General features: G+C 29.0%; 1 protein-coding gene across 1 annotated transcript; it reads left to right on the forward strand.

Annotated features, from left to right (window-relative positions):
* Window positions 1-10,887: 10,887 nt before the first annotated feature.
* BDCG_17292 (uncharacterized protein) lies at window positions 10,888-11,667 on the forward strand (the record flags this gene model as incomplete). The annotated part of the gene is made up of 2 exons (XM_045426434.1): window positions 10,888-11,115; window positions 11,245-11,667. 2 exons carry the CDS (start codon window positions 10,888-10,890, stop codon window positions 11,665-11,667), a joined length of 651 nt encoding a protein of 216 aa, XP_045281650.1.
* Between the last annotated feature and the right edge of the window lie 1,704 nt (window positions 11,668-13,371).

Raw genomic sequence — 13,371 nt, forward strand, 5'->3', positions numbered from 1 at the left:
GACACATTTTTCTCCCCCTGCCCCCCCTGCCGCTGTTGCGACGCTGCCCCCCCCCCCCCAGCTAACACAGTGATGTATGATCCTGTGTGGTCATTCAGAGAGGAACCTGGGGAGAGCTTGGTTCCGGGGACAGTGACTCTGAGAAGCTCAATCTGTAGTTCCCCTCCCGCGACACGCCTGAGCCCTGCTTATCTGCACTGTGTTAAGCTGCTAGACTGGCCGCCGGGACCATGAATTTCACATTTGATCCCATTTGGTCTGGTCTCATACATTTCTTGATGTGAATCCTGCTGGGACTAATCATTAAATAAACATGTAAAGTGACTATATATCAAATCTCAAAATGAAATCATGACTTGAAAAAAATAAGAAAGTGGTCTCATTTGATCTCATTTAGTCTCATTCTTAGCATAAAGTTACTATTTTTAGACATTTTAAGGTTTTTTTTAGACTATTTTTAATTTTTTAAAAAGTAATGCTTTTTGATAACACTTAAATGAGATTTAAAGTCATTTAAATCAATAAAAATAATTTAAATTAAGAAGTGAAAATCATGATCTTATTTGAAAAATATGATAAGAGTAGACAGTAAGTCTCACTGAGACAGTATGAGACTACTATCTAATATTAGAACCATGTAATGAGATCTGTTAAATTGATAATGAGACTATCAAAAATTCTGGTTCTGATCTCAGACACGGTCACACGGTCAGTCTATAAGCAGCTGAAAAAGAGAGAAATCTTATATATCTGCTTCTTCTCTTACTTCTGTTATTTCTGTTATATCTGTAATAACAACTTCTGTCTCTCTGTAAGTATTATCTACTTTACAAGAAGATGTTATATCAGCTCTGATAAGAAGCTCAGATACTTAAGTAGTACAAAGTAAGAGTCTCAGAGCTTTAAGTATTAACAGATTCTATTAAAACTGAGAAGATCTCTCTTACTCATTTATAAAAGAAGATAAAAGTATGAATCTCTGAGATGAAAAAACATCTCAGAATGACTGATCTTAAGAAGAGATTAACTGATATCACTGTTAAAAGTACTACAGAGATTAATTGCTAATTAAAGAGAATCTCACTTCAATTGAAACAGATAACTGAGATGCTTTGTAAGTGAATAAGTTAATATTTTATGCATTTCTCATACTCTTCTGCAGTGCTGCTAACTTCTCAGCAGGTAAAAATACTAGTGTCAGAAACTTCAATAGTGAAGAATAAGTTTAATAGAGATATAATTATTGATAAGTAGACTCTAATCTCTCTTTTTACTTTTTCAGTGAGCTGTAGCCTCACTAGAATAGTAGCAGCTTATAAATTAATAATATTAATCTTTTTTATTAATTTTAAATATCTCTTTTCTCTAATTACTTCAGGAATTTTACACCTATATAGTCTTATTAAACTTCTAAAAAACTCTTTGAGAGAAAATAGAAGAAGAGTACTACAGAGCTTATAAAATATCAGCTTATTACTATAAGATTATCTCTAAAAAAACTCTTTAAAAAAAATAAGAAGTTTTAAGTAGTATTTCTTACTTAATATCTCTGATATGTAATAGAGCAGTCTCTACTAGTTATTTTATAACTTATAATCTCTTTCTTAGTATTTTTTAAATATTTAAGCAGTTCTTATAAATTCTCTGATAATAAATAATCTTCTTATTTCACAAGATATTAAAGCTTACTATAATATATTCACTTATTTAATATTTTCTTCATAAGATATTCAGTATTACTCTCAATTTTAATATTATTCAGCTGAGACAGCTCTGTCTCAGAGCATTACTTATAGAGTTTTAAATAGAAAATATGAAAAACAGAATAAATTAATTTCAATTCTGTGAGTAATTTTAACTCATATATCTGCTTACTTATTACTCTTATTACTGAGAAAGATTCTAGTCATTACTTACTGAGCTTCTTATATAATCTTATTATCTTGATATTCTTTACTGAAAGTAGTACTTCATTCTCTATTAAAAACTTCATTGAAAGATGTTTTTAATTATAGTATTTTATCTATTACTTCTGAATATAGTGAATACTTTTCACTATCTTCTTATAAATTTTATTCAAAAGTTTCAATCTCACTTTTATTTTTAATACTGAGAGATACTCTATTCTCTATATCTATTTAACATTCTGACTGTTTATTTCTCTCTTTAAAATATTATTCATGACATTACTGAGTAATAAAGAATTATATTTATAATAAGTATAGAAAGAAGATATCTTTAAGATTGCATTCTTTACATTATTATATATAAATTCAGTGATTAGAAGATGTTTAAGTCAATCATTCTGATAATATAAATAGAATATTTAAAGATACTGTTCTAGTATCTGATTCTGATATTCAGTCTGATTATCTATCTGTGAATGAAAAACAGTACTAAGAAGATGTTTTATTATAAGATAATAGTAAAAAGCTGATCAGTATTTACTAATGAAGAGAGATTCTTAATCTGTTATCAATGATTTCAAAGTATTATAATTATAAATAATAATATCTAAAAACAGATTAGTTAATTCAGAGGCTTTAATCTTTTTATAAGTAGAAATATATCTGATTATCTTTATAAAGTAGTTAATAATAATTAAAATTGAGTTATATTCTTTGACTCTTGTTAACTTCAGCAGATTAACTATGAAATTTATTAATAGATTCTGTTATAAGTTCTTTGAAATAGATAGTAATATCAACTCACTATATTACTTATACTATAGAATCTTTATTCTTTAGTAGATACTATAAGTTATTATTATTATTATTATTATTATTATTATTATTATTATTCTTTCATTATACTCATATGCAAGCGGAGCTTATAATGAGTCCTTGCGTGATGTTAAATACAGGTCAAGTGTTGATTATACAGAAGGAAATACAGGTGTTAAGACTATGCTAAGATAATAAGAACATAGGAAATACAAAGAAGTGACAATTAGATACATGCGATAATAACTTCCCAGCCCAGGAACATAGAGTGATTTATTGAAGTGATTTGTACACCTCTGTATTTATTAGAAACCTGAGATGCTTGAGTTCCGGATTTAATGTATCCCCTGCGTGTTTCGAACCCACATGCCTTGGTTTCCCACGCCAAGATGCTACCGGGTGGCCGTATTAATCATTCGGCCACCGGGGCAGATACTATAAGTCTTAATATACTCTTTGACATCTGTTCAGAGCTTGTTTCAAATGTATTTATATTTTAGAAGCTTCTCAGTCTTCTCTAACCTGAAGTACTCTGTATGAGAATTATTATAATGAATTCTCAATAACTTCTGACACACTGCTCTGCTATGAGAAATGAAGACTGAATTATTCAGTAGTAGAAGTTCACATTTTCATAGTTATCAGTAACTTGATTTCTTAGTAATATCACTCTGCTCAAAGTCTGTCTCTTTCAAGTTTAAACTGAATTCTTTCTTCTTTAACTTCTGAATTTAAGCTGTAGTAGAGATATCTCTCTTCTATAACTTATTAATAAATTTCAAAAATAGTCAGATTGAAAGATTATAGACAGTTTCATTCTTTATTAATTTAATAATTATAAGATATAATATAAGAAGCTCATGATTTTCAGTGTCAGTTCTCTGCAGAGACTCAGATTTTCTTTCATCTTCTATACTGAGATATACAGCTATCTTATCAGCACTGTTTCTGAGCTTTAGAGAACTTTAACTCTCTGCAGTCAACTTCTTCTACAGTGATAATAGAGATTCTTTTATAGAATTCTTCTTCATATCAATGATATTATAATTAAGCTATCTAGATAGTATATTGACAGAATTAAGTTAATCTGAACCTGGGGAGAGCTTGGTTTCAGAGACAGTGACTCTGAGAAGCTTAATCTGTAGTTTCTCTTCTGCGACACACCTGAGCCCTGCTTATCTGCACTATGTTAAGCAGCTAGACTGGTCACTGAGATTATGAATTTCATATTTAATCTCATTTGATCTGATTTCATACATTTCTTGGCGTGAATCTCACTGGGACTGACTATCAAAAAAACATGTAAAGTGACTATATATCAGATCTAAAAATGAAATCATGACTTGAAAATAATGAGAAAGTGATCTCATTTAATCTCATTTAGTCTCATTCTTGGCATAAAGTTACTATTTTTAGACATTTTAAGGTTTTTTTTAGACTATTTTTAATTTTTTAAAGAGTAACACTTTTTGATAACACTTAAATGAGATTTAAAGTCATTTAAAGCAATAAAAATAATTTAAATTGAGAAGTGGAAATCATGATTTCATTTGAAAAATGTGATAAGAGTAGACAGTAAGTTTCACTGAGACAGTATGAGACTACTATCTAATGTTAAAACCGTGTAATGAGATCAGTCGAATTGATAATGAAACTATCAAAAAATCTGATTCTGGTCTCAGACACGGTCACACGGTCAGTCTAATCTGAACAGTATCAGATATAGAAATTATACTCTGAAAGCAGCTTCACTCATCTGACTTAATATTCTATCAAGCTCTTTATTGTCAAGAAGTAATGCAGATTTGTATAATCAGTGAGAACTTGCACTGAGTACTTACTACTCTGAAGATAATATTACTAGATCTTAAAGAATTTGATAATTACTAATATCTTCTAATTATGAGTATCATATCTTTTCTATATAAGTGATAACTTCTTGAAAAAGAAGGTCACTGATCTTTATTCACAGTATCTTATAAACTCTGTAAAAAAGTCTTCTCTTACAGACAATTCATTATCTGTATTCTCAGAGATGATTATTTTCTGATTCTTTTAATGTTGAAAGATCTCTGATATCAACTGTGAAAAGATTTCACAGATCTTATTTCTGAATACATCAGTCTCACACTGACTGAGTAAGTCAGAATTAAAGTGATTCAGTATTATAATATCTGTAAAAGCTTGTTTCAATTCTACAAACATCTGCACAGTGTCTTGAGTAAGAATAAACAGTCTTATTTTTCTGTCTTTCACACTTCTCTTTAACAGATCTGTAAGAAGAGCAGTAATTCATGAATATATATAGATGAATTATCTGTAGAAATTCATAAATTCTAGAAACATCTATATCTCATGATACATTTACAGCACTGATCAGTTCTCAATGATAGAGACTCAGCTTCTGTTTATTAAAATACTGTTTATCTCAATAATATAATCTAAGAAATCAATCTTCTGCATGTAGAATGAGCATTTTTCAGTATATATATAGAGTTAATACTATCTCAAGCAACTTAATACTTCTTAAACATGAGTATTATGTTTTTTCTCTGATTTCAAGAAGATTAGAATGTCATTCAGATATACTATACAGAAGATGTCAACAAGGTCTCACAGTGTCTCATTTATATAGATCTGAAAGATGACTGAAGTGTTACAAAGATTAAAAGATAAAACAAGATATTCAAAATTACTGTACTTGATATAAAAAGCTGTTTTTCAAATATTGTCTTTATTAACTCTCATTCTATAATAAATATTCTATATATCAATCTTTGAGAACATCTTTACTTCAGATAATCAATTGATTATCTTATTAATTAACAGTAATAAATAGTGATTCTTAATCATCATCTTGTTAAGATCTCTGTAGTCTATGTATAGATGTAGTCTATCATTCTTCTTAAGTATAAAGAGTATACATGCTTCTGCTGAACTCTTTGATAAATATATTCAGTTCTTTGATTGTACTTCTTCAAGATATTTGTATAGAACATTCAACTTCTTTACAGATAAGTTATAAAGAGATCTGTACAGTGCTGTTGCACTGTCCTTCAAGATAAATCTTATATTATATCTTGATATTAGAAAACTTCACTGCTTTTCTTTTCAAAATGACATTCTTATAATTTATAAAGAGACATTATGTTCATCTATCTTTAATAACAGATACTGCTGCTAATCTTGCAGTAAGAGTGATGACTTTTTCACTTATCTTTAAGTCTCAGTTATCTGTTATATAGTATATTAACTCTATCTTCTTCTCAAGATTCTTCTGATGAAACTCTTCAGATTTCTCTATTACTATCTCTTTATCAGTGAGATGATATTATCACATCTAAGTAACTCAGTTAATGAGAGAATTGTTTTCTCTCAATTATAGAAGATTTAAAATGACATTCTCATCTATGATGTTAACTGTGTAAAGAAGTAGACTGCTCTTCTTGAAGATTTCTTCTAAGTCTGTGATTATATACTTCACTTGAATTATGCTAAAATGATGATATTTCATTTTATCAGTAAATTTCATATAGTCTGACAGGTCTATCTTCTTTCAATTCTTCATCAAAGAAAAGAAATAGAATATGAAGTTAATATCTGCTCTGAAGTTGAGTAGATATCTCACTGATATCTCTCTATTCAGAGTATACATTGTGATTATAATATAAACTCAGAGATATGAGAATTATTAATTCTTCATTTTTTTCTCTTCTTTATCTTTCATAGATACATTTATCAGAAGAGAAGGTAATTTTGAGAAGATATCTTCTCAGTTTTCTCTCTTCTTCAGCTTCTTATAATCACTGATATAGTGATTATCAGCTCTGCATTTGAAACAGAGATCTTTATCAAATCTTTTTTAATATTTCTTCACAGTGAGTGAAGAATCAGAATACTTGAAATTCTTCTTTACTTTCTCTACACTGAAGCTGTCACAGCACTGTTTAGATCTTATCATTGATTACTTAGAAGAGATCTTATTAACATTTTTCTCAGAGAATTGATTATTTAAATAGATCTGAGAAGTCAGGTTGACAAGCTCAGTGTAATTAATTAATGAACTCTGATACTGTGATATTATTATTCATATCTTGTAAGTCAGCTTTATGAGATAAAGCTGTGTTTTTAATTGATTCAAATCATCAGTTAATTTCTCTCAATATTCTTCAAATCTTACATTGAAATTGAAAGAATTCTCATTATCTTATTAATATAATAAGTTGAACTACTATACTACTGTGAAGCTGTGATTACAGTGATCTTTGATTTAATTCAGTAGAAAGTTCTTGAATTCTTCTCAAGTCATTTCAGTATCAGTATACTCAAGCTCTCTCTTCTTAATAACTCAAGTAGTTGCAGAGATATCTTCAAGAAGGTTGACAGTGTATATTACTTATATCTTATAAGTATTATACTGACTCAGATTAAGGTGGAATTTTCATTCAAGAATACAGATAAAGCTGTAAAATTCAGACAATGTGTTTCTCTTATATCTCAGAGAATCTCTGATCTTAATCTCTCTATCTTCATGATAGATGTAGATCTGTAGAGGCCGTGGCAGTAACAGAACAGTTGAAGAACTCATGTCAAAGTATGCAGCAGATTCAGAAATCTCAGATTTCTGTCAGAGTAGAGATGTATACACTCTAGAAAATGATATAGTATTTCTCTCAGAGAGTGAAGTTGAGTCAGTCTCAGTGTAAGTGTATGAGATTATATCAGTCTGTTAGAGCTTAACTGATTCAAACTTGTAATCAGATTAAGCAATTTAAATTGTATTATAATAGAACTGAAGTGATGACTAGTCAGTGATATCATGTAAAAGTAGTTATTTAAGAAGCTATATAAATGAGCTTGACTATCTTGCTTGAATAGTGAGCTTATAGACTACAGAGTTATTGTGAGAATATCACAGATATAGTACTTAGTATACTAAGAAGATTGTATGAGATATGCAGTAACTCTTATATATATTTCAGTAGAAGAAAAACAAATTACTGATGTCTTTAATGAAGAGTCAGTATCTAGCTATTCTATATAGATAATGAGCAGATACTCTTCTCTCATTTCATAAGTGAGAATAGCTGAAGTGATATCTTAGCAGTATCTTATTACCGAGAAAGAGTAATCTGCTGACCTTGTATAGAAGTGAGATTCTCATATTCATTAATCAGATCTTTCTATGATATATCTGAATAATGTTATAGAGTGATTGAAAACCGGTTCGGACGGCCTGCGGGATGAATGAAATCATCCGTATGAAAGCAATGAGCAGTGTGAAACTGCAGCAGAGTCTTGACTAGACTGATCAGTGAGATTATAAATTTCACATTTGATCTCATTTAATCTGATCTCATAAATTTCTTGGCATGAGTCTCATCAGAACCAAGCCTCAAAAAAATCTGAAAATGAATCATTTCTGAGAGAAATGATGTGAAAAACAATCAGATTTAATTCAAGAACAGTGAAATGAAAGTAATTTCTCAGAATAAACTGTGAAAGATAATTATTCTTTCAAAATCAGAATGAAACTGAGACTGAAGATTAAAATCAGTCTTATTTAATTCATTCAGTGATTACTTATATAATCAGAATTTGATAACAATTATTAATAATATTTATAAAATAATTAAATACATTTTTATATAAGTTTATTCTTTACTTTCTTATGAAAACTACACTTCTCTGATATACTATAATCAGAGATATTAAACTGTCTGATATTTTCATATTTTATAATCATGAGTTTCTTGATTATTTCTTCTTATAATTGTTCTCAGTAATAGTAATAAATATCTTGACTTGAGTTAAACTTTTACTTCATTCTTATCTCTGTCAATGAAATTATCAGAATATTATATATTATCAGTATAATAGTTAAATATATACTCTTAACAATTTTTCATAACTCTAGAATTGATTTAATGTGTAAATTTATCAGATTATCTTAAAGATAGCAGTTAAATTCAGTTTTATAAGTATATAGTTTTGCCTGATTTTCAGTTGTAATCAATGTATGCAAGTTCTGTTTCAAAGTTAGTATTATAGTTTTATATAATATAAAGTGTTATCAAAGATCATTACTTATTAGAGAATTGTATTTCACTATATTTACATTTTAAACATTTACTCATTCAAATCTCTGATAGTTGATATTATAGTAGTCTCAGACTAATTTAATATATAAGTCTTGTTTCTTCTCTGTTCAATCTTGAGAAGTGTAGATATTAACTTAATAGAAGAAATCTAGTAGAGCTGCTATAATATAGTACTCTGTAAAAGATTGTTCAGTTTTACTGTAGTAATATACTAGTTTATCTCTTATAGTAATAATAGCCTGCACTATAGTATTATCTCAGACTGAATTTCTTTTTGAGTGATTCAACTGCTTCTTAAGATAAGTAAATAAACTGTTATACACTTATCAGACTAACTGCAGTATTGATGTATAAGTGATTGAGACTGTTTTTATTATCTTATAAAACTGAAACAGTAAATCAATCACATATTTCAACTGAGTTCATTTCATATTAGAAAGTTTCAATATCTGAATCTTTTTCTAATTAGAGTGTTGTACTCAATAATCAATTATCTGATGTAATTAAAGAGTCTGAATAGTTATCTTATATATTGAACTTTACTGTATTCTAATATTCTGTATTATATTCAGTGATGTGACTGATTTGTTTATTTATTAAATATCATGAAATCATTATTATTGTTTAGAAGAGATATAAATTATATTAGCAATATTTCAAATCTGTGATATTTAAATTATTAGTCAATCTATTCAAAATTAACAGTAGTGTTATTAAAAAGTATTATTAAAAAGCAATATTAAAAAGTATTATTAAAAAACATTATCTTTTACAAAGTAGATGTAAAAGTTACTTAAGTAATCACTTTCATCTCATTCTTATCTCAAGAATCAGTCATCTCATTATTCTTTATCTTGATATTAAGATTTTTTATCAGTGTTTGTATCACAAGTTGAATCACATGAGCAATGCAGAGAATATAACCTTGTTTATTATTTCAGAAATGCAAAGTCAATTTTTACTTCAAGCTCTTCATTAGACTGGCCGGTGAGATCATGGATTTCACATTTAATTTCATTTGATCTGGTCTCATACATTTCTTGATGTGAGTTCCACCAGAATCAAGCCTTAAAAAAATCTGAAAATGAATCATTTCTGAGAGAAATGGCATGAAAAATGATCAGATTTAATTCAAGAACAGTGAAATGAGAGTAATTTCTCAGAATAAACTATGAAAGATAATCATTCTTTCAAAATCAGAATAAGACTGAGACTGAAGATTAAAATCAGTCTTATTCAGTTTATTCAGTGATTGCTTATATAATCAGAATTTGGTAATAATTATTGATAATACTCATGAAACAACTAAATACATTCTTGTATAAGTTTATTCTTCACTTTCTTATGAAAACTACACTTCTCTGATATACTGTGATCAGAGATATTAAACTGTCTGATAATTTCATATTTTATAATTATGAGTTTCTTGATTGTTTCTTCTTGTAATTGTTCTCAGTGATAGTAATAAATATCTTGACTTGAGTTGAACTTTCACTTTATTCTCATCTCTGTCAATGAAATTATCAGAATATCATACATCATCAGTGTAACAGTTGAATATGTACTCTCAACAATTTTTCATAACTCTAGAATTGATTTAACATGTAAATTCATTGAATCATCTTGAAGATAGCAGTCAAATTCAGTTTTATAAGTATGTAGTTTTATCTGATTTTCAGTTGCAATTAATGTATACAAGGTCTGTTTCAAAGTTAGTATTATAGTTCTATGAGATATGAAGTATTATCAAAGATCATTACTTACTAGAAAATTGTATTTCACTGTCTTCATATCTCAAACATCTGCTCATTCAAATCTCTGATAGTTGACATTGTAGTAGTCTCAGACTAATTTAACATACAAGTCTTGTTTCTTCTCTGTTCAATCTTGAGAAGTGTAGATATTAACTCAATGAAAGGGATCTAGTAGAGCTGCTATAGTATAGTACTCTGCAAAAGATTGTTCAGTTTTAATGTAGTAATATATCAGTTTATTTCTTACAGTAATAATAGCCTGTACTCTCAATTGAATTAGTCTGACCAACTTTTCATTGAGTAAGAACAATGAGTTCAAAAGTACACTCAGTTGATGTGGAAAAAGATGCTTTCTCAAATGCTATTCCTGAGATTGAAATTCTGAAGAGAAGAAAGAAAGAAGAGATAGAGAAACAACAAGTTCTTGAAATACAGGAACTTGAAAAAGCAAGTAAAATTCTTGGAAAGCAGTGTCTGAGTGAGATAAATGAAGAAGTTCTGTTAATTCTTCATGCTCAGGCTAGACAACTACAGAAAGTGATCAAGTTCAAACTTGGAATTTCAAACACAGTTCAAAAAACTTTGAAAATTTCTAATACAATCACTGACTCTTCAGTTTGCTCTTTTTTCTTTTCTACTTCTTCTTCTTCTCCTTCTTTGAATCAGAAGAAAACATATGCTCAAGCAGCTGAATCTGCTGCCTCTAAACCTGCTGTCTCTAAACCTGCTGTCTCAAAACCTGCTCAAAATCCTGAGAAAACTGAGAAGAATACTGCTCATGCCTCTATTCATAGAAAAGTGAAAAAGAAAATGCAAAAAGAGAAAAACTTTCAAATCTCCAGAAATAGAAGACTTATTCTCAAAGTCTCAAACCAGGACATTCTGCAAAGAAACAAGCTAAACTCAAATCTCATTTTCAGAATCAGAAATGAAATTAACCAGCAGTTCTTTTCTCAGTTGATGACTGATATTGAAGTTCAAAAACCAGTTATAGCTTCAATTGAATTATCATTCTTTGAAAACTCCATCATTCTGACTACAATGCCTGAATTCAGTGCTGAATTCCTTATTCAGAATGAGAATCTCTGAAAGTCAGCAGTAGAATCTTTGTTAAACACAACAATTCTATCTGAAAGAGATGAAAAGTGAGACAAATTCATTCTTCATGATATTCCAGTTGAAATTTTTGACTGTGAAGAAGGAATGCTACTTCTCAAAAATGAATTGAAAGAATACAACTCTATTCAACTGAGAAAGGAGCCTGTATGACTAAATTCAATTGAGTTCAGACAAAGCAGGAGAAATGCCTCTGTTCTAGTATATACAAAAACACTTGAACAGTCAAAGATCTCTGAAGTAAGAGTAGCAGGTTTGAAAATGAGAGTTCATGAATACAAAGACTCAAGGATGAACCTCAAAGCTCAAACACAGTGTTCAAACTGTCAAAGATATGAACACTTTGCAATCTCATGTTTTAGAGACTCAAAATGTGCATTCTGTGCCAGAGATCACAAAACTAGTGAGCATAAATGTGAAACATGCTCAAAAAGAGGTGAAATTTGTCAACATACTCTGCTTAAGTGCTCTAATTACAAAGAAAAACATGCATCTAGCACAAAAGAATGTATATTTACTCCTAGAACTCAAAAGAACTGGAGAAAAGATAAAGCTCAAAGTCAATCTAGAACTGAAGAGAAGAGTCAAGCCAGTAAACTCACAACTGCAAGCTCAAAAAGAAGAAACTCTCAACTATCTAAGTCTTCAAACTTCAACTCTTCAGCTAAATGTAAACAGAACTTGAATCCTCAAACTTCTGTTAAGATTAGAGAATTGAGAAATGACTCTGATAATAAACTAGATATAATGCAAGCAGTTGAGATTTCTACTTTTCAGAACAGTTATAATCTACTATCTGATGATAGTGATTAGATTCTACTCTACTCTCTTTTAGTATGAATATACAACAAAAACAACAAAAAAAGTTTAAAAACTCTTCAAAAATTACATTTATTCAAAATAATGTGAATAGAAACTCAAATTATATTTATTCTTGTCTTCAAATTGCATTTGAATAAAAAGTTGATTTTATACTGCTTCAGAAGCCGAATTTTGATGCTGAGCAAAAATATGTTATTTCTCATTCAAGCTACTACTGCTTTTTACCTCAAAAGTCTAAGATAAAGTCAAGAGTAGTGATCTATGAAAGAAAGAGATCAAAATATCAATTTAATCTAAGATTTGATATCATGTCTGACCCTGATATTCTGGTGAGTGATATTATAGATAAAGAAAATGAGTTTGATACTATACAGCTCATAAATATCTATAATGAAAAGTCATTGAAGAAAAATAACAATATCTGGACAATTGATAAAGGACTTCTGAACATAACTTCATCAAGAAACTCTATAATTGCAGGAGATTTCAATGCACATCATCTCTGATGAAATTCAGAATACAAGAGAGCAGTGAGAGCTGATAATCTGGTTGAATAAACCTTTGAGTATTCAATAGATTTGGTTAATAAGTCTGATCAACAAACATTCTTTAGAAAAGGCATGAAACAGAAGTCTATTATAGATCTAATCTTCATGTCACAAAATCTAATGGAAAGAAGACTTGTAAACTGATTTATTAATTCAAATGAGACATCAGGATCAGGTCATGAGATTATTCAATTTGATATTGAACTGAGTGAAAAACAAATGAGTGAAAATCCTCTTCTCTCTAATCAGTATAACTTTGAAAAAGCTGATTGAAAAGCAGTTGAAGAAAGCATAAAACTGCTAAAAT

Source organism: Blastomyces dermatitidis (genome assembly GCF_000003525.1).
Source record: "Blastomyces dermatitidis ER-3 genomic scaffold supercont1.6, whole genome shotgun sequence".
In the NCBI taxonomy this organism is placed as follows: Eukaryota; Fungi; Ascomycota; class Eurotiomycetes; order Onygenales; family Ajellomycetaceae; genus Blastomyces; species Blastomyces dermatitidis.